The sequence below is a fragment of the Hyposmocoma kahamanoa genome, unplaced genomic scaffold (assembly GCF_003589595.1).
Source record: "Hyposmocoma kahamanoa isolate Upper Pololo Valley unplaced genomic scaffold, ASM358959v1 100021, whole genome shotgun sequence".
In the NCBI taxonomy this organism is placed as follows: Eukaryota; Metazoa; Arthropoda; class Insecta; order Lepidoptera; family Cosmopterigidae; genus Hyposmocoma; species Hyposmocoma kahamanoa.
In genome coordinates, this window is record NW_020653200.1 from 19,514,241 (window position 1) to 19,536,971 (window position 22,731).

General features: G+C 36.8%; 2 protein-coding genes across 2 annotated transcripts in view; one reads left to right on the top strand and one right to left on the bottom strand.

Annotated features, from left to right (window-relative positions):
* Window positions 1-12,820, top strand: part of LOC113225768 (facilitated trehalose transporter Tret1-like) — a 23,475-nt gene extending 10,655 nt beyond the window's left edge. Inside the window, exons 3-7 of the mRNA XM_026458181.1 lie at window positions 6,317-6,545; window positions 9,650-9,806; window positions 10,417-10,821; window positions 11,564-11,850; window positions 11,932-12,820. Of these exons, the coding sequence (XP_026313966.1) occupies window positions 6,317-6,545; window positions 9,650-9,806; window positions 10,417-10,821; window positions 11,564-11,850; window positions 11,932-12,244 (1,391 nt within the window). The 3' untranslated portion in view covers window positions 12,245-12,820. The remainder of the gene's footprint in view (window positions 1-6,316; window positions 6,546-9,649; window positions 9,807-10,416; window positions 10,822-11,563; window positions 11,851-11,931) is intronic.
* Window positions 12,821-13,363: 543 nt separating this feature from the next.
* On the bottom strand, window positions 13,364-22,644 carry LOC113225777. The gene is made up of 3 exons (XM_026458188.1): window positions 22,509-22,644; window positions 14,451-14,711; window positions 13,364-14,220 (listed from the first exon to the last, which is right to left on the bottom strand). The coding sequence occupies exons 1-3, from the start codon at window positions 22,621-22,623 to the stop codon at window positions 13,370-13,372; spliced, it is 1,227 nt and encodes a 408-aa protein (XP_026313973.1). The 5' UTR covers window positions 22,624-22,644; the 3' UTR covers window positions 13,364-13,369.
* Window positions 22,645-22,731: the final 87 nt, after the last annotated feature.

Here is a 22,731-nt window from a genome sequence, read left to right on the forward strand (position 1 = left end):
TGTGTGTGTGTGTGTGTGTGTGTGTGTGTGTGTGTGTGTGTGTGTGATTATGTTCGTGGGCGCGCGCGTGTGCGCGAACTCTTGTACATATGTGGCTGTGTGATGATGTATATAAGTATATAGCATGAGCCGGACTAAACTCAATACAATACTCGTAGAAGGTGTTCGGTTTCCTCATAACTCTACATGCACTGAGCTATAAGGAAACCGAGCTAGAGCTGACGACACATAAAACATCACGATAAGAATGTGACGACAAATAATCGCAACTTCGTGCAAACGACAAGGCGACTGCCGTGAACGATAACTTGTCATCACGATGGAGTGGGAACAGGCTAGATGCGACAGTCATCCAATGATAAATGAAATACGACATAATGGGAACGCGCCCTTGAGATTCTACGCACGCCATTGGTCGATGACTGTTTCATGCTTCAATAGGAGAGATACATACTCACATATATTATTTGTAATTCGTGTTATATATTTCGTATTATTTTTATGACTTTCATGTGATAAAAGAATTTTGACGTTTGTGTAGCGATAATACCAATGGAACGAATTGTTCTATCCATCATATCCATCTTGGAAACTGATATGACTTCAGTGCCGAGCTGCAAACATGCGACTTAATTCATTTGATTGAACCTACTTTGTCTTCTGTCTTCTCAAAAGAAATAATTCGCAGTCATTAAAGAAATTTAATGACTGCGAATGTTTGCTTTTTAATGTACAGTAGACTAAATCACAAGTGATTTTAAGCGACAACGATGCTACGCGTTTGTCTAGCAAATGCCTATTACAAATCGAGTAACAGCTGGTTCCCAAATAAAACCACTACACTAGCAGCATAAAATTTAAAATTTTAGGTTTAGTGAATAAAAAATAACTTTACACAGACAGCCCTCAAACTTTAACTTACTAGTTATTACTTAAGACAGATAGAAATACTTGGTTTATGTACACTCCGCATATTGGCCTGGTGCAGCAAGCGAACAGCTAGCTACAGGTGAAGACTGAAAATCAGCAATGCTGAGTCTTTAACCTTTTTGTCCCCATCACTCAATTGTATATTCTTAAGTATTGTGATTCCTACGTTTTGTGGAGAAATAAATATCTTTTCATTTATTTATTTATTTACTCTAGCCTTGAATGGCCCTACATTTTAGGATTCATAAAGCACAAATAGCGGCAGTGTATTCCATTTCTTTGCTGTACTCATCAGGATGGGTGAAGCTTAGCGCTTCGTGTGAATGGATGGTATGTCAATGACATATTACACAATTGCAAATGCTGACACGTAATCAACTATATCTATGTATGTTTATAACATTGCCTATTTTACGTATATTGTTGTATACTTTTGGAAACCTGTATAAGTACTTAAAACAAACAACTTTTGTTATGAAGCTTTTTTGGATTCATACAAATTTTTTCAAATTATACCTACGCATGCGTTAATAAAAGAGAATAGTAAGCAGAATTTCTTTATTTCAGGCATCAAAACCTAATAGCATTTTCACCTAGGGTAGACTAGCCATAAGATACTTCTTCTTCATATCGTATCGGTAGCATATACTATAATGCTTGCCATCGTAGTGTAAGTATTTGCGAATCGACGTATGGTATTCACCGATTGTTGCCCATCGTACGGATGCGCCTGTTGTGCACCCCAAAGATAACACTAACACAGGTTTCGTTTGCCCAATCCGGTACAATAGGATAAACAATGAAATCTTTTCAGGATGCTATATTGGGTAGAGATTTTTAATAAGAGGTTTCTGGTTGCTTCTTTTTATACAGCCCCGGACTAGGGAAACCCTGTTTCACGGGTGCCATAGACACGCACATGGTCAACCACAAATTACACCCAAAGTCACGAGTGAAATAAATGTAGGCCATACAAATATTTCTCCCGGTCCGGGAATTCAGCACGGTAATCGACCACGGAGGCAGTTTTGTACTTTCAAGAGGCACTTTGATATAACCCTATAGGGAATTGTACTTTTTATTTAGAAATCCAAAATATCAGTACTTATTAGGCTGTTGTAAGTTTACCACAAGCATTATTTTATCACAACTATGTCAAGGTTGAATAGTTACAGTACATGGTGTAATTTAAATCCAGGTATTGGTTTACATCCGTAGTGAAACCATAATAGGATTCTACTTGATACGGTTACAAAGTAGAGCAAAGCGTAAAGGCACCTCACAGCCTACGTTTGCAAGCTTTATTCAACGGATTGATTGTGTACCTTGTAAATCCAAATTCAAATATACCGCATCTCTATGAGCCAATTTCTGCTAAAGAGTACAAATTGACTAAAAAAATTCTGTATGAGATTGCGTAGTGGTATTATTTCGTGTTGGTACGTTTTGTATTTACGTGATTACACGATGTTACAAATTTGTACATTTAATTCGGCGAATATTAACACAAGTCAAATATTCGCTGACAAATAACCTCTAAACTACGTTCTATTCCAACTTACACTGACACGATGGAGAGCTCATCAAAACAGTAAAACAAAATTATTTTAAAAAGTAAAATGAAGCTCTTCTTCGACATGGGTGAACTTCATAACGTACAGCGAATATCAACACCATTTGAATGTTCACTAACGAATGTTACACCAAACTGCGTTCGATTCGAATATAAGAGAAGGTAATTTTTTAAATGGCGAAACACGATCTGCTCAAGTACTGTTGGGGATTTTTCACTTCATTAGTAAGCGTAGGTTTTTTTTATATAAACGTGTATCATGTTCCTTTCGGATTTCCGAGTATTATATACCTTTATCGAAATCGTAATGTGAAACGATAGTGACGGTTTGTTTACTGATTGATTCGTTTAAGAAGCTTTTGAACAGCTGTAAACTGCTGATAAACTACATACTATTTTAACTCAATCGAAAGTGAAAAACACAGAAACGTAAACATTTTAGACATTTGTATATCGAGTGAAACCCTTTTAATAAAACGACATTTTTTTTTTCAAATAAAATTTTGTTTCGATTATCGAAGAAGTTCGTAGGGCAAAAAGTCTTTTTTTATGATACTAAATGACAGAACGAACAAGTCCTAGGAGCATTAGAGCTCCTTAGAGTGCCGGGAAGCACTGCTACCTTACCTATTTCTGTCTCCAAATAGTAAAATCAGCATTATTGTGTTCCAGCACATGGGACTTTATTTATTTATTTTATTTTAAGGATAAGGTACATACATCAACAATTGTATATATACTCTTATATAACAGTGTAACTTTACATAAAGATTGTACTTGTATGTCTACCTATTATAGACGTACACAGCATTTAAAGTAATAAAATAATAATAAGCAACAAAAAGAACAACAAATATATTATGACATTACTGGGGAAACGATCCGAGAATGTTATTTTTGAAAACATAACTAGTAGAATGAAAAATATCTATATCTATATTCTATTATCTATTTTCGAGATTTTTTTCTGTTTTTAAGAGTATAGATAGATATGAGTTTTTTTACGGTACCAATTAACGGGACGAACATTTCGTGCGCCTGCTGGTAAGCGACACACGTATCCATAGCAGTTGCAGAGCCGCCATTGCCTTCAAAACCGTGAATAAGTGCGGTGGATTTATTTTTATAACTAATCTGTAACTACAAATAAATAGTATACAAGTTAAACATATATTTTGATAAACGGTACCATTTAATATATTCGTCCAGAATTGTCATCATTTATGGCTATCTAATCACAGTTTGCCATACAAAAGTTATCTTAAAGCCAAACTTGGTATTTATTATAAAATTATATACTAATAAACAAAAGTATACTATATACTAATAAATATACTAATAAATAAACACAGTCGCGCCGAGTCGATCAAATCATAATACATAGCATCCTAGTTTTGTCTACATTTTTCAACATCTTATATCGCATGTAAGATAAGCAATATAAGCCTAATCGCCTAGCCATGGCATGCAGTATCACAACTGCTAATTGGCTATGAAAAATAATATTTCACTTACTATTAGGACAGTCTAGAATACTTAAACAACGTAAATTCAGAAAAAACCCTCGTTGTAATACCGAAAATTTGAGAGATAATGATTTTAAAACAAATATCTATGTATTTTATATATACCAATTAATAATTTAATATATCATAAAATAATAATTTGCAAACGCGGTAAATCTTAAATTAATAATTATTTTGAGTATCATTATTATACTTCTTCTTCCTCAATCGAAACCTCAATACTGATGCTCATGGTCCCTTTATTGACATGGACTATTTTGCACTATGTATTGCAATTTCGCCCTTGTTTTGTCGCCTTAAATAATGGCTGCTCTAAAATCTTGGTTTTGTGAACTCTCAATCATACTGGTCTAAAACCTCTCGGAGATCTATATGAATATTAATAAAAACATCAGTATATTCTCATATAGATATTGTATAATGTGTAATATGTATGTACAAACGAAATAATACTAAGCTACAATAACGTGTTTGATAATTAATTAAAATATGATAAATTGAAAGTCTACTGTCCTTTTATAACTGTATTCACATTACTGGTTTAAACTTATTGGGGGCTAAAACATAGTCTAAAGTTCAGGTTGAAATATCAAATCCTACTGAAATTCCAATCCCTGTATTTCTTTATATTTTAATTTAACACCGTATTTTGCCAATTAGAATTATTTTAATTTTATACTGTAGGTATATAGAATCTGCGTCTTTTGCCAAATTCACATATTAAAAACATTCTGTACATCTAAATGCAGTACATTTACGGAATAAACAATCTATTTTCATTTTATTATATTGTTGTGGCATTTATCGTCGTATCAAAAAAGTAATAAAGCATATTCGTATCAGAGTTGCGATACTGAATATTAATGGACTACTTAAGATGAAAGTATAGGCATTCCTCATCGATTATGACCTCTGCGCGGATGTTTTTTGATAAAATCTACTAAAATTTGTTAACTGGCTCGGCACGAGAGTTCCTCTTTCTATGAACTGAAATCTCTCTCATAAACATCCAGACTTCTATTCAGTTTTTACATAATGGTGAATAGTCAGATGATCCACCTGGTGGAAAGTAGTGACTACCGCACAGACAGCTGCGTTAGGTACAACAAATACGCTATCGGCCATGGAGCTTAGGATCTCAAGTCTCGTGCACTCCACTTCGTCTGGAATTGTGCTAACTCTCCCTAACTTTGAAAATGGAACACAACAGTGCTGTAAAAATTAGAAGGGCGATGGTACCAATCCAGGCGAGTTCTGTACCTACATGACAAGCTCCTACTGCCAATAAAAAAAAACAATGAGAATATTAACCCTTTCAGATGAATGTCACTAAAGGTCTGTGACACAAAACTTATTACTAGTGATAACCTACGCTAACGTTAATATGTTACAAATATAAAAATAACAATTAATGTTTTATATTATTAAAGATCATATGAAGTTGCAAGGTACTTTAGAACTTTGAAATAACAGCAATGTTAATGTTTCCATTGTAAAAACATTTATAAAGATAGTCCAAATTTTAATTTTCACTCATTCCATTATATACTAACTCTAGCATTAGATTAAAATGTCTATTATAGCGTCAATAAGAGTGAGATAGGTGTTTACATTAACATGAATGATTTCTCTCGGGGGAGCCTCACCCCTAGAGAGCGCGTCCCCAGGTGGTGGATAGGGGAAAGCTCGCCGACAGATCCAAGGGTGAATTCAGACCACATCACGAATTTCATATAACCTTTTCGTAAAAGAAAGCGTTAATTGCATATCTCACAACACGGAATTTCTATTAAACAAAAGTGTGAGAAAAACTTATGCAGGTATAGAACATTTTGACAAGACTGATTGCACGTTAACGCGTCATTATTCTTTAAGTATTATCTATATTTGTGTGATTCGATTTGGTAGGTCAATGGATTCGATACATACCTTTATGTCTGTCGGAGGGTAGGAGGGGAATTAAATACCTTCCCGCGAACCTAACAGGCCGGAGGCTTTGCTCTCCGTCACAAGTAATAGGTATACTTATCTACATGCTAATCATCATAATCGTCGTTTAATGCAGCTAAAACATTTCATTACATTTCCAGCATTTAATTTTATGCATATGTGTGTATTTTACTCGTATTATTAAAAAAAAATGCTCCATCTATCATCAGTCATCACACTTTAAAAAACTAGGTAACAGGAATGAACCAAATATCCGTAACATCCTAAAATTACTTTCACACGAGTGCAGTGTACTTAAGTACAATAGTATAATAATAATTTTTAAACACGTTTTCAGGTAGTATGGCGTTTCTCTGTCAACCCTTGGGAAGCCTTTTGTCCGGTCCACTGTTGGACTATGTAGGACGTAAGAAGGCGCTCTTCATCGTGAACATCCCGCACGTGGTGGCTTGGCTGCTCATGTATTACGCATGGAACGTGCCTTCCTTGTTTATAGGAAATGCACTTTTGGGCATCGGTACAGGCATCATGGAAGCACCCTCTGTAACCTATGTGGGGGAAATCTGGTATGTAGGATTAAAATAAATTGTTTTACTAAAGGCACTTTACATAATATTACAGATACATATATTCAAAGACCTAATATGTCGTTTGGTTCAAACAAACAGTGTTATTATAATTTTATTGATCTAAAGATATGTGAGTTTCCGTAACAAAAACACAAAAATTTTAAATACTTCGCATAAGCATACTTTTACATTTTTTAAATTAGTTTATTTCTTGTAACAACGACACATGGCATTAAATTGAATCAATTTACAAAATTCAATTAAAATTAAATTATCATAATATCCGAATAATAATAATAATAATAACGCACACACACTTACAGCCACGCACTAGGGAAACCCTGTGTCGCGGAGGCCATGGACACACACGTAGACAACCACAAATTACACCAAAACTCACGAGAGAAATTAATATAGGCCATACAAACATTTCTCCCGGCCCGGGAATCGAACCTGGGACCTCTGCGTGGCAGTGCGGCATGGTAACCGTTCTGCCACAGAGGCAGTATATATATATATATATATATATATATATATATATATAAATTACGCACATAATTATAGACATACATTTTCCGACATAACCGGTGATACTGTTCTAATTTAGAGTTAATGAACTTATCTATAGGTACAAGTTTTACTACTTTTCGTAATTCTTACCTAAGTTTTACTTATATTCAACGGTTTCATTAACGGATGCGCACATTTAACGGTTTTATTGACAAATTTTTTGATTTTTTGATTGTGTTACGCGTATTTGTCCGGACCATAATAGGTAGGAAAATCTTGACAAGACTATCCAATCCGATCAGGCGGGTGATTCACGTAATCAAACCGTTACGATATCGTAGCGATTTAGTCGTTGAACTGCTTTTTCGTATTCACGTGTAACAATGAACGCCAACAAGTCCAATTTTAAAGTCGTTCGATCCAAATGTCGTTAAAGCGTATTCTGGTATATGAATCAAACTTAAATCGAGTCTAAACGACAAGTCATACGTATACTGCTAAAATTTTGACAGTTCAATAGACTTTCGACGACTAAATGTCAAATTTCACAATCCAAGATGTCGTTCATTAGTCGTTAAGTTTCGATTCTACTTATATCAACGTCCGTTCAAGTGAAACGTGAATACCCAGTTTGGATAGGACGTCGATCGAACAACTACGTAACTGCAACGACATTTTGATAGCTTGAACTTACATGAATTGCACTACTGATAGAATCCTCACTGAAAGTTTCGCCTAACAACACACATTTTACTTCAAAAAACACTGTCTGTCTTGAAATTCTTTAAAGACTTCTTTTGTCACAGACATCCCTATTGTATCTTAAAAAGCAGTCATTTATGAAATTTGACAAAGAAGTCAATTTATGTAGAAAGAAATAATAGAATAATTGTACTTCTAAGATTTCTTAAACGAGTTTTTGTTTGTATGACTTCGCTCTTATTCGTTAAGCTTTCTTTCACCTTTATTTCAACTCGCAAACATTTCTTTGCGCCGAAACGAACTTGCTTCTTACCAAGAGTTGGAAGACCCACTGGTGCTGTGACCTTCTTGTCGTAGTGGTGGCAACCGGGTTGCCGCCTTTTATGTGTAAGATGGGGAAATACAATCGATTTTTGGAGACGCTCATTGTAGTTTATAAAATTAGCAGCATACTGCATTGCAACCATGACAATATTGAAAATTAATGCTCAAATGTGAGGCATGCCTTATGACAGTAGACATGAATTTGTATTATTAGTATCATTACATTAGGCAAGTAATCATGCGACTTGTCGCGATACTTCACTGTACATATCGTAATGGCGTCTCTGGTGTACCCGGACTTAGGCATGGACTCGCCGGGTTTTGTGGTTAGCTGCAGGGACGAACAGGTTCATCTGCTCCGATAATGTGTGACCTGGGCGTCCGCCCCGCGCGCAGTTAGCGCGTCTCGTTGAACGTCTGAGGCGAGGAGACGCGCGGGACACGTGAGTTGCCCTTTAAGTCGGCGGCTATGACTGGACATTGTCGCAGGACACTGCCACTTGGCATATCCGACACTAGCCCGTAGAGCTAGTAGAGGATAAGCTAGACATCTTCTGGTTCCTCCAGCCGCGTAGGAATCTGGGAACTGGAGAGATGCCGTTCATTCGGCATCGGGAAGTGAGCGTGGCTTACAGCTCCGCCACCAATGAGGAGATTTGGTAGTCGGCTTAGAGTCGGCGGCTCAGTGGTGACAACCGTTAGTTGTGCGGAGCGCGACGGGAACTGAGCGTGCCTACAGCTCCGCTACCTATCTGGAAAATAGGGAAGGTGCTGTACGTGTACCCGGGGCCGCTTACCTAAGGCACTAGCCTTACAGAGAACCGAATGTAGTACGTGCAAACGTGTCATAGTGCCCTTCCCGCATAACCTAGAGGTTGATTGGGAGGGACACTATAAACAAAAGTTATGTAGAAAGATATGGGACTGTACATATCGTGATATTGGACCTCTTTACATGAGTTCCCATTACAGTTTTATAACATTTCAGCAATATAGAGATCTATTTTGTAGTGTAAAAATAATGTCTCCACACATTTATGTGCCTTTCATAATAAAAGTGGTGTTATTATAAGATGTACGAAATATTCTGCCTATAGCGTCAGAGCTACTTAGAACAACGTTAGATACCTTTAGCCGTTTTCTCGTTTGCAAAGATGGTTTATACAGGATTACTAAAGCAAAAATGTTTACCCTTTTCCACGCGTTTTAGAGGTGATTCAAAAAAGCCGTTCTTAAGTTCTCAAGTTTTCATATTCCTAGGACTTATAGTTTTTACTTTCCGCACATCTAATGTGAATTTCTCCGCACCCTACTCCTTTATAAACATAGATACCTATTCTAGATAGTGTCCATGAAATCATATCGTTATATTGTAATACTCAACTCGTAATACAAGATATTCTCGAATTTCAGACCACTTCCTATGTTGTACTCCCGACTTGTTGTTATAGGTAGATAAAGAATCGTTTTGCCGTGGCAAAATTAAGTAGCGAATAAGTCTAGCACATTTACTTAATTCTCGATTCGTTTTATTATATTTGGTAAAATTTACTTTTCTGTTCCAGCGATCCAGCGCTCCGAGGTATCCTGACGACGCTAACCAACTGTTTTACGTCGACGGGGATGTTCTTGGCTTACCTCCTTGGAACAGTTCTGCCTTGGCGCCAAGCCGCACTCGTGTCGCTTGCCATACCGCTCACCACTATGGTTCTAGTGTTATTTGTACGTATTCGTCAAGTTAAAGTATTAAGGTCAAACTCAGTATCAGGATGTACAATATAAAATGAGGCGTCCATTACAACCTTAGAGGATGGAAAAAAATAAAGGAACAATCTAAAGTGACAACATAGATCGAAACTGACACTGGCCCAAGCCTATAACTGCCTCCGTGGCCGAACGGTTACCATGCCGGACTGCCACGCAGAGGTCCCAGGTTCGATTCCCGGGCCGAGAGAAATAATTGTATGGCCTACAATTATTTCTCTCGTGAGTTTGGGTGTAATTTGTGGTTGTCTATGTGTGTGTCCATGGCACCCGCGACACAGGGTTTCCCTAGTGCGGGGCTATGTTGAGTGTGTGCGTTATTTTATTTATTTATTTATCCGCACTTAAGGAAATAATAATAAAAATTCAACCGCTTAAAATGAAGAGAAAAACAACTGTATGAAAGGTTGTTATTACCTATGTTGTCATTACATTGCTACGCTCCTTGTTTTTTGACAATGCATAGAAACCTTATTATTCATTACAAGGCATACTCAGTTATACAGTTCTCCCGTTTTATAAAAGTGAAGCATGTAATCTTAAGTTGAATATTATATAATATTTATAGGTTCCTGAGACTCCAATATGGCTACTGTCGAAGGGACGCTCAAAAGAGGCTCTACATTCACTCTGCCGCCTCCGAGGCTGGGCTAAACCAGAAGATGTAAAAGCTGAATTTGACGAACTGGAGCAGTATAATGATATTATCCAGCAATGTGCCATTTGCGTCAAACAAGGCAAAACACATATGCACCCATGCGAGCATACACATACATACATAAACGCTAACATGTTCAGGAGGATGGCATTGAACATCAAAAATGTGCTATTGGTAAAGGAAACCATGAGACCCTTTACTCTTGTAATGTCGTATTTCCTTTTCCACACTATGAGTGGTCTCATACCAGTAAGGCCAAACATGGTGAACGTGTGCAAGGCGCTGGGAATGAAGTACGATCCTAAAGCTATAGTGGTAAGCAATTGAAATGAACCCTATCACTCCATGTATTGAGTTGGCCAAAAAGTCCAAGCTGTATCGAAATATAAGTAAAACCCACTAAAAAAGTATGTCAAACGTGCTGGTTAAGTTGATCTACTTTTGCCAAGTTTCGGATAGATTTCCTCTTTTTTAGAAATTCCTGTCTTTGTTTATAAAATACAGCTCTAAATGTCGTTAGATGATCCCTTCGTTATCAAAATTGTGTCCATTCAAAGAATTTAGTATAGCTCGAAACAAATGAAAATATGAAGGGGCTATCTCGAGCGAATACGGATAGAATACGGTAAATAACGTAACACATCCTAACCTAACTGCAGTCGTTTTTGACGGCCATACGAAGATGAGTGTTGTTTGGCATTATCATAATGAAATTCGACACCTTTACGCTTTACCAGTTCTGAGCATTTTTCATGAATTAATAAATGTAAAACTTTCCCGCCTATTCTTAAAATGTGCTCTGAAATATTTAATGCTCAGATAGATGGTGGCAAAATACGCATTTTTTGGCCAGCCCACTAATTATAGCTACCTCTTACAAAGCGTTTATTGAAAATTGTTTTGCTCTGCGAATTGCTTTGTGAATATTATTGTACAATTATGTAACGTTGTAACACCTGTGAACAACAGCGAAAGTATTATGTTACGAATTAGCGCTTTAAGTAAGTTGAAAATGACGTGGTTTATATGTGCAATCCTCATTTTTCTCTCATTTCAGGTAATCGTTGGAGTGGTATTCATAATAATGAACCTTGTATCAGCGTTGATCGTAAAGTTGGTTGGCAAAAGAAAACTTGTGTTAGGCTCGCTCTTGGGAACAGCATTTTGCAGTCTCGCGATAAGTTTATACGCTCGACTGAACCTCTCACCAGAAGTCTTTTCTTATGACGCATTAACGTTTCCTGTGAAGAGTGAATTTTTGCCCGTTGCTCTATTTATACTTCTCGTTTGCTTTAACAGTCTTGGCATTCCTTGGATTTTGCTCTCCGAAGTTTTCCCCTTCAGGTAAAATACACTTCAATAGAAAAGTTTCAGATTCATCGTGTTACCTGTTTGTTAAACTAAAAATATTCCTGTTTTCTACAGAAGTCGAGGTATTGCAACTGGTTTGGCGGCGGCATTCACCTACGTGATCTTCTTTATCGCATCGAAGACCAACTATAACCTTGAAGCGCACTTCCATTTAAGCGGAACGTTTGCTTTATATGCAACATTCGGCATCGTCGGCACTTGTTATCTATACTTTTTCTTACCAGAGACCGAAAAGAAGTCTTTGGTTGAAATCGAGTCCTTCTATAAAGGCAAACGCAAGATATTTGCAGACGACTTTTTTATTAACGCCTTTAGGAAAAATAGGAGCAGAAGCAATGAAACCAACAAACCTATGCTAGTTACTTAAATTTCTTTCCCATGTATTAATTGTATAATATTTTCCTTCAGTGATTAACTTTGTGTTTTCTATAAAAATTTTCACAAATCTGAATATAATTTTTCTAATATGAAGACATTAGGTTAGTTTTCTGTCCTTTGTTGTATTTCCATTCTACCTACTTGTACATAACGGAAATAATAACTAGTTACTTGGTTGCTAACCTACCCAACTATAAAAACTATATTCATAGCAAATAGAATAAAATGTGTTTAATCATAGATTAATATTATGTTAGTTGTATATTGATACAAGAATTACACACTGTCACAAATTATTCACGTATGCTCTAATCCACTTAAAAAGAAATATCTTGGAACCCTTGCGTTTTCATTAAAATTACTTTCTTATCAAAAAATCGCTAGAATGCGAATCGACGTGATTATTATTCAAGTCTTGTAGAATTCTATGAAAATCTCTTGTTTCACCACGCACTGTAGTTACGTATGGGGTCAAACATGGGGGCCCATTACATTTACGATCTTGTCTAGACTTAATTTTTCCTTTTGTAATACTGGTAGTGGGATCAGTGACGGTATTTGCTTCAACTTGACTATCGCTTTCATACTCATTCGACTCAAAACCCTCCGTAGATTTCAGTTTTTCATTTGTTTCTTGGCTAATCGTAGAAGTCGACACCATCGTACTGGTTCTGGTTCCGGAAGTCGTAGGCAAATTTGTAGTCGTCACGCACTTTTCGCTCGGAACCAATTCATAATCTGAAAAAAAGTAGACCTCTTCAAATAGGTCTCGATACGATTTTTTTTATTAAGCTTGTGCTTACTACGTACGCCCTAATGGTATAGGTTACAAATAATAGCTCACATGCACCTTATTATTTTTTTCATCACACTTACTCGTAAACAGTGTCATGTGGGCAAAGTCGACCGTAATGTCTTAAATTATGCACAGGGGCTTTTTCATTACAACCTTTTTTTGTAGATTACAATCACGTATATAAAATTATTCGATTACAATTTTTTTGTTAGAATCTCAACGTGTCGAACCAAAAGCTACTGTTAAATGTCAAAATAATTAATGAAAAATACTTAGTTTTCTTTATATATTTCTTTATTGAACACTTGCTGAGAGTCTTTACGCATTTTTCTTTTTTTTTCTTGATTTTTGTGTTTTATTGCTTTTGGTGATTCTCTTGCGTTTCATGGTTTTTTGATTCCTTGGTTTGCGTAGCCTTGAGGATGGCTTTTGCGAATTCCGTCGTTTTTGTTTTGCAGTATTTGGACGATTTTTGTGGTGACGACGAAAGTTATGTCTGGTCCTTCTCTTTTTGAGAGCACGTCCACGGCGTGTTAAGTCTATAGTTTCCTTAAGGTCTTGTGCAACGTTATTTAGATCTAATTTTGGTGGAGGCGCGGTTTCTACCATATTTGAATGTGTTATTAGCGTCGTGTACCAGGTGTACGGTCTTTGACAACGTGTTCCATCACACAGTCCTTCATATGGATTCAACTCTCCATCTGGCTGTATAAATGGCCTAATATCTGGCATTGGTGTATTGTCATCAACTACCAACTTATTATTCGTTGTATCACCGTCGTCAACGTCTAGTGATTTGGAAACCTCTAGTGATTTCGGAAACTCTAGTGATTTGGTAACCTCCGCCAGGTTATCAACCGTTGGTTGTTTCGTTATTATATTTTCTAATTCTTTGGAACCCGACTCATCATTAGATTTTATTACAACTTCTGTTTCTGATCCTTCTGATCTTGAAGAATCTTGACCAACAAACTGATCATCATTACCTGTAGTCTCTTCCTTTCCTCGATATTCGGGATCGTCGTCAATTTCAGACCTTGGCGCGGAACCCGGATCTTTACGTATTTCATCGTTATCGGGATCGTCCATAAGCTTTTCTGCTTTGTCTCTAGCTTCATTTATTTCATAGTTTAGATTACCAGTTGTTGGTTTTTCGTCGTCGGAGCGTTCTGTGAAAAAATTACATATACTTACCTGTATTAAATCTTTGACTTGAAACTATATTATTATTTTAGATTCTTTCCTAGCCATTCCTCCACAGAACGAAACTATGGACTCCATTTTTATTTTGTTACATTTTCAATAGATTTTAATATTACTTTTCTAAATTGGCAGGGATCATACAACTATTCTTAAAATATTACAATTATGGATTCAATTTTTACAGCTTTTGTCATACCTGGATCAATAGTCGACTTTGTTTCTTCAGGGTCTGGTGTGTTTGACAACTCAGTGTTCACTGGCTTTTTATTATTTAAGTCATTAATTTTATTGGATTGTATTGTGTCGCCTTCTGATTGCTGTGTACTTGTCAGTGGTGTTAAGGATTGCGTAGTCACGTCACAAGTTGGCGTACATTCTTGCGTAGATGATTCTGAATTAGTTACACAAGTCGTTGCAGTAGATGTTTCATTGGTTGTGTCGCAAATCAAGTCAAAACCTGTAAAAGAATTGACCTCTTCAAACGAGTCTGTGTAACTCTTAATTCATTTGCTTATTGTATAGTACGAATTATGCGTACGTTAAGCTAATACACATTTATTCCAGTCTTATGTCGGAGTAATGCTGAGTAGTTTAAATATGAACAGATCTTAATTCTTCATTAAAATTTCTTTCAAGGCTATATAAGTATTATACACAAAACAAAAACCACTAAATTAAAACAGAAATATGTTTATTCGTTATATTGGTACAATATTTCATTGTATCTCTTCTGCGCACTTCTCCTGACTGTTGTTAACCAAGTGAAAGGTCTCTGGCACATTCCAAATTCACAGGATGAGGGATACCGCCATGTTCGACGATCATCTGTTTCTGTAGTACTACTTGATTTTGTAAAGTCAGTATGAGTAACAATCACTTCATCACTAATTACGTCATCTATTGTGTTTAACTTACTTGGAGTGTAAAGTGGTTCAGCAGAAATAGTTACAGTATTATTAGTTTCGGTACTAAGCAGCGATACAGGAGTATTAGGTGAAGAAGTTGATATAGAAATCAAAGTAGAAATAGTAGGACTCATGGTAAGAGTGGTACTCGTTGGAGTGGTGGGAGTAATTGTTATAGGGGAAGAAGTCGTAATAGTAGTAGGCTCTGCACTAGTCCGTTTTTTTGTTGATGTCGGAAATGTATAAATTTTTGTAGTAAACTTAGTTGTTTCCCAAGTCTGTGGTCTGTCACAACAAACACTGCTTTTAGTAGCTGTTGAAGTCTTTTTAGACGTTTTTTCAACAGTTGAAGGGCTTGTAGTTGCTGTTGAGTAAATTTTGTTAGTTGTGTCTTCGGTAGTCGTCGAAGTTGTTTTAGTGGTTGTTGGGATGGTTGTGGTTGTTGAGGTGGTTGTGGTTGTTGGGGTGGTTGTGGCTGTAGTTTTACTCGTAGAGGTTGTAGTAGGCGATGTTGTGGTTCTAGTAGTCTGTGAAGTTGCAGTAGTGGCTGTATTAGGACTTGTAATGGTGCTACGGATTGTAGTGGGCTTGGTCACCTGCGATATTATAAAATCAATTATTGAACTCGTCGTCGTTTCCCATGTTTTGGGTCTATCACAGCAACTAGTAGACAACATTGTCAAAAGCTTACTAGTGCTAGATCTCTTTTTCGTTGTTGTTTTAATAAATGTTGATATTGGAATTGTTGTTTGTACCGTTGTTGTTTTTTCAACAGTTGTAATGGTTGAAGGTGTTGTAGTTTTTGTCGATGATGGCGGAGTAGTTCTGTCTGTAGTAGTTACTGTGTGTTTTGTAGTAGGCATTTTTGTTGTGGTTTTTTTTGCAGTAATAGGCGTAAATGGATCTATCGGATGGGACTCGCTATAAAATGTTACTGTAGAGGGTTCTTTTGATAATGTGGTTTCCCAAGTCCTTGGCCGGTCACAGCATTGTGTAACACTTCTCTTTGTTATAGATGAGGTACTACTAGTAGTGGTAACGCTAATGACACTTGAAGTGGTAGAAGACATAATTGTTGTACTTGTGCTACTCGCAATTATTGCAGAAGTATTAAGAGTAGTAGTGCTGGGGTTAGTAATACTTGCTGTAGTCGTGGTAGGGGCCCTCGTAGTTCTTTTTGTAATGCTGGTCGTACCAGTGGTAGTGACACTGGTAGATGCACTGAGAGTGCTTGCATGAGTTGGTTCACGAGGGAAAACAACTGTCTCTGGTTGTACTGATGTCTGAGACGGCGCTGTTGACGACTGAGATCCACAGGGCACACATGACTGTGTCGACAGAGGCTCTTCACTAGGTATTAAATCGGAACTACCACAGAAAAGAAAATACGTCTCTTGATAATCTGAAAAAATTAAAAAAAAAATATATAAAGCAATTTAGACTTTCGAACAGAACCGAAAATTAAGATTTTTGTTAGTACCTAATTTAAAATTTTACCCGTATCCGTATAAAAACCACAAAACTAAAATTCTTAATGTTTTAGAGTACAATGTTATGTACATACTGTATAAAAGACAATAATCACAGACTTTGTATTAGTATGTTAATGGTTTCAATCCAAATAAGATCGATTGGAAATACTATTCAAATACATTTAACTTATCTTTAGTCCTAAGAAGTTTTGATAAACACTACATAAAATTGTAGAATATAATATAAGTAATTCCGCAATATCAGTATTTTAAAGGATCTTAAATTTTTCAACTAAGGAACTATACGAGGATATAGGATTAGAGTAAAACTAACATTAGTAACAGTGAATGAATTTATTCTATAAAAACTACGTTTCTTGAAAGTCATCGCGACTTTACGAACAACAAGGACGATTGTCTATGCACGGGTTTGTCCTGAATTCTGAAAGACAAAAGATAAAACAATGGTTAATAGCCGGTTTTATCTTTATAATGTCTAGTTTTACTCCAATCGTACTTTGTTCACAGGAGTGTATTTCAATATTTATGTAATTACAAGTCTTAGCGATAAGTCATTAGTAAATTATTATTGATATGATGTGACTTTGTTATGTTTATGTCTCAGGTTACAAAACATTATGCAGATGGAGCATACGCAACAAACGATCTGAAGCCGCTTTTCATTTATTGTATGCGTGATAACTAAGAGGGGCGCTGTAGGGACATGTGCATTTGTGTGCGTGTAAGATTGGCATTCTTACACGCACACAAATGCGCATGATACAGCGAAAAAACTCGCGCATTTTTTTCTGTTTTTTTCTATAATACTAAAGTTACAAACTGGAAATATATTTTGCAATATGGTACCTAAGTGGTATTAGGATTACATCACACAAAGGAAAAAATATTTTATTGAGATATTTTAAAATTGAAAAACTTTGATAATTCAATATATTTATTACAATTACAGTTACACAATATCTTTATAACCTTTATTTTGTACACTTTTTATAATACTACTGTTTCGCATCTATACATCGAATATTCGTTTTTGATTTTGATATGTACTCGAAGTGCAATCGCACTATCAAATACTATTCTATTTTTTTAATTTTTTTTTATTAAATTAACTTTGAAATCAATTCCATAGCAATGACAATCATCTTCCAATTAGACACAAATTGTTTGGTTCCCAATAAAACTCTTTAAAATCTGTGTAGATATAATATTTATTTTATTGACACGTTTGCTTTCAAAATCATTCTGTTTATGACACGTGCACACAACAATGAAAGTTCTCTGTATCTAAAGGGTTACATTTTCTTTTGTGTACATAATGGCTATTAGACATTGGTTTGAGAATAATTTAGGTAAATCTGAATTACCTAAAAAACAATTTTGGACCGCTGTAATGGACCAACCTGTATGTATGTATAATGCTATTTAATTTCTATATAAAAGTATAAATTAATCGATGCTCCCGTCACCCACGCATATTTAGTTAATTTTAAGGAAACCTATTTCGATATAGACTGGCAACACGTACGAATTTATGTCGAGATTTTATGTTCCGAGCGAATCTCAAAAAATATTGGGTAAATAAATTACAAAACAATTAAATAATCAACAGTTCCCTGTGAAAAGATATTCCATCTTTTATTTTTTTTGTTTTTGGGAACAATGGTTAAAGATACAAAATGGCATTTTTAAACATAAAATAACTAATCACTCGTGACGTGCAAACAATTCGACGCTGTGCTTAGTACTGACGCGAGTTTGTATTCGCTTTTGAATTTGTATTTGTTTTTGGTGGCTTCACTTTCATGTTCTGCACGCGCCATCTGCCTATGTTTTATAATCCGAGGTTTATGTTATGACAGAATAGACAAATGTATGTTGTCTTAGCGCCCAGTTACACGAGGAGAAAAATTTTCTCGCGGCCGCCGCGCGGCGACCAGCCTGTTACTACGTCATCATGTACATTAATGGCGGATCTGAATTCTGTGTACTAGGCAACAACATTTAAATACCTCTGAATCGGTCGCCGCGCGGCCGCCTCGTAGACCAAATTCAAGCCAGATTCGCCCGCTTGTCCGGGACGCTCATTTAAAACATAAAATCTAAATAAATAGAGCGTATTTTGCCATGACAGACGCACGCGTTCGCTACGCGGTAGCAACGCGGACTCCGCTCGGCGAACGCGCGGCGGCAGCGCGATGTGAGCGCGATTGAATTCGTGTCGAATAAATGCGCCCTTACGGAACGTAATTTAATAAAAGTTATTTTTTACATAATGAGCAGGAAAAAGATGTCGAAAGGTGCGTTAGTTATTTTGCTACTCATAAATGTAGGCACGTCGATCTCTCCGTACCTTACGTGCGTTCTTTTTTTTTTTTTTTTTTTTTTTTTTTTATTGCGACTCGACAAAATGACTGCACCGCGCCTGATGGAAAGTGCGAATACAGTCCAGAGATGAGAGTAACGGATGGAAAACACAAATATCTTCTTTATATTAAATCCAATATGTAAACGCGCACATTCAGCTGGCATGTACATTGACAAACGCGGACGAATTTCGATTACAGATGCGGTCGCATCCTCAACAAATTCGGCTTCAAACTGTTGAGCAATATCATAATTAAAAATCGATGCCAAATTTGTAAAATATTTTGGGGGTTAAAAAGCTTGCGCCATAGATTGTAGCATCGACACCCTTTCTACACATGACTGGTGGTGGTAGTAGTAGACCTCGGACATAGCTAGTAGGTAAGCCTCTTGCCAAGTCGCCAAGCAGCTACTGCTGTGTTCTCGTTTGAAACCCAAACCAAAGTAGCCGTTCTAGACTGAAGGGTACATTTGTACTGCAATGTCAAAGTCAATCTCAATGCCAGATTAGCGGGATCCGAAGCCCGCTTGCCGACTGCAAGTAGTTGAGCGGTGTAATAAGCTGGTTAGCCTTCAGTGAAAGCTGCCCCGCCAACTCGCAAAATTCCCGCAGTACTCTGTTATGCCTATTGACAACCGAATGAAAGAACCCGAAAGAGCAACGCGCTCGAAATTAATTTACCTTACACCCATGATGACATCAGTTGTAAACATCTTCGTGAATGTGGGATTCTGGTCTAGAACAAATTCTTTACGCTCGTATATATCGCTCGCATAGTGGAAACTTGGACATACCTACGCTGCTCCACTGTCTCTGCTGCTCGACAGAAACAGCCCAACAACGGTATCCTAGTCCAATTTGTATTTTTGGGGACATTTAACACTTCCTACCACCAGGAATAGTTATTTCCATACTAAAAAACCGTCCACGCAGGAAGAAAAGTGCAAGTATCAGCTCTATAGTTAGAGTTGTCTCAGCTTATGGCACCCAGGCTACATAAGACTCCGAAGTGCGAAAGATAATTATACAAAGGAAGGTTTTAAAAGGTTTTAAAAACATTACGTGAGCTAGACATCAATAAAGACAGTGACCTTTACAGCTATCCTAACGGTTGCCCTTCGCAAATGTGCGGCCGAGTTGTCTAACTTTTAACTTCCATGTATTACCTCTCTATGAGTTCTGTCGGGCTAGCACGTTAGGGCGCGACTAGTGCGAGAGCGACATAAATAGCGCACGCATAAAGATGTTGCACTTTATGCCGCTCTAGCGCAAGTCGCGTCTTATCGTGCTAGCCCTACTGGACGAGTTCCAAGAACCTGGAAGTTTGCAAATGTACAGCCTATATCAAAGATAGATATTCTTACTGGGCTATTCAGTTACCGACCTACCGCAATCTGTAAGACCATGGAGCGTGTATTGAACAGCTATCTCCTTGGATACCTTGGCATTTACGAGACAAACGCGTTACAGAATACTTGGTCTCATAAAAAAAGATACAAATGTGATGACCGGGGATTATATTTTATTATTAAACTGAATGTTTTCTGAAATTAGATTAAAATATGAATGTAAAACATTTTTGTGAAAAATTTGTATTACGTTCATATCTTGTTTATAAATTTTGCGCCTGGCAGTATTTTATGGCAGTTTTTTTTATAATAACAAGTGACGGTACGAACCTGTCGTGCGCCTGGTACTAAGCCACACGCCAGCCCATAACAGTTGCAGTGTTACTCAGAGCTTTAATTCCCAAATATCTGAGGGGCAGTGCCACCGCGCCCGTCACCCTGAGACATAAGTTGACAAGTCTCATGTGCCTTTAATTTCACCAAAAGTTAACATGGTATAAATTGTAATCTCTTGAAATTGAGAGAACCCATTCACAATACGTATCGATACTATAGCCTTCATAACACCATCAAAATTTAACAATTTACAACAACAGTTTTAGTTCTACGGTTTAACTGTCACCAGATCCACTTCCACCAAGTCGTAAGCGGCAAAAAAATGCAATGTGTCTACTGCTAAATATAATTTCTAGTTTGTTTTTAGTGGAAAGGTATGTTTTTTTCTTTATTATAGTATTAAGTGACGGGTCGAACTAGTCGTACGTCTAATGGTAGGCGGTACGCCTGTCCAAAGCAGTTGCAATGCCACTCAGAGCGTTAAATCACAAAGTTATGAAGGGTTCTGCCACTGCACCTGTCACTCTGAGACACAAGTTGAGAAGTCCATGTGCCTGTAATTTCTAGCACCCCTACCCCTACCTACCATTTCTGCTTGGCATTTCTTTAGTAAGGTGGCAGATATGTCCAAATTCTGGTACAGCATTGTTCTACAGTGGTGTGTGGTTGATAGCAAAACGACACCATGTTCGGCGCAATCGAACGATTGAAAAATATACCATATATTTTTTAAAAAGGACAGATGAAATTTAAAACTGTAAATAATCAAGCAATCAAATTTAAATTAAGCTATTAAGCTATAAGCATTATATAAAAAGATGAAATGTTAGGGGTGGATGGACAAAACAAAAATTCGTAACCCCTTAGTAAGATGCATCGACTTGGCCAATCTGTAATTCGCAACGATCAGTATGCGCGTAGTTTGGTGAGAGAGCAAATTGTAATGTGAGCCATAAGCTTTCAGCCGAAACGAAGAAGAGACGAAGGGAAAAAGAAAGTCTGACCACTGGGACAAGGAACTTGACTTATCGAAGTAAACAAAATACGTCCAAGATTCGACTCATTTAACCACGACAATTAATAGGGCCATGACGAACGGTCAAAATGATGATGATCTATATCATAATAATTGAAGTAGAGACAAAATTACACAATTCTCAACCTAACATTTTACTGTGAATGAAGCATCCTTATTACATATTTAATTATGAAATATTGAAAAGTAGACAAATGATTGAATTATTTAATCGAACGTTTGAAGGAATCGTGAGCGGCGCGTGCCGCTAAACCAGACGGTTTATGGACAGGGAAGGGAGAATCACCCACTACGTTATGCCCAGGCCGCCTAATCGCGCAGTGGGAGGAACGTAATTTGGGATCCAACTTATTTAGTTAAAACCAAAAAGTCGTTGTGATCGTAACCATGTAATTAGGTACCTAGTTTCGATATTGCTAAATTAACGCATCACTAACATATTTACAATTGATGCCCGTAGCTTTTTTCTTTTAGTTCTTGTCCTCCATCTTAAAATGGCTCTACAAAATTTTATTAACGTTTTAATAGAAGTAGTAGTAGTTTTTCGCTATAGAAAAGTAACGGTTCTATAGCGAAAAATCCTTGAACTTTTAATAACATGTTAATTTAAAGAAAATATAAAGCATAACTCAGCGTATCTGACTAATTCATACAAAGTGATGCTGATGATAGTTTTACCTAAGTTTTAATTAGTGAGCATACACTAACACAAAATGAGTGACACAACTAACAAAAAACTGTTTTTAATAAAGGATTATGGTGCTCATTACCTGTGCCAAAGTCGCAGTTATATTCATACATGTCACATTGGTCGAGGAAGGAGCGACGTGAGCAGCCGCCGGGCGTTGTGGCGCACACCTGTCGACCGTCGTGCACGCATGCCATTGAAAGCCGGCAGTAGTCTATTGGCTGCAGGCAAAGATATTAGATATTACAACGCAGTCACCCGAAAAAACTACAAATTTGCTCAAAAACTGCAGCTGACGAATATGC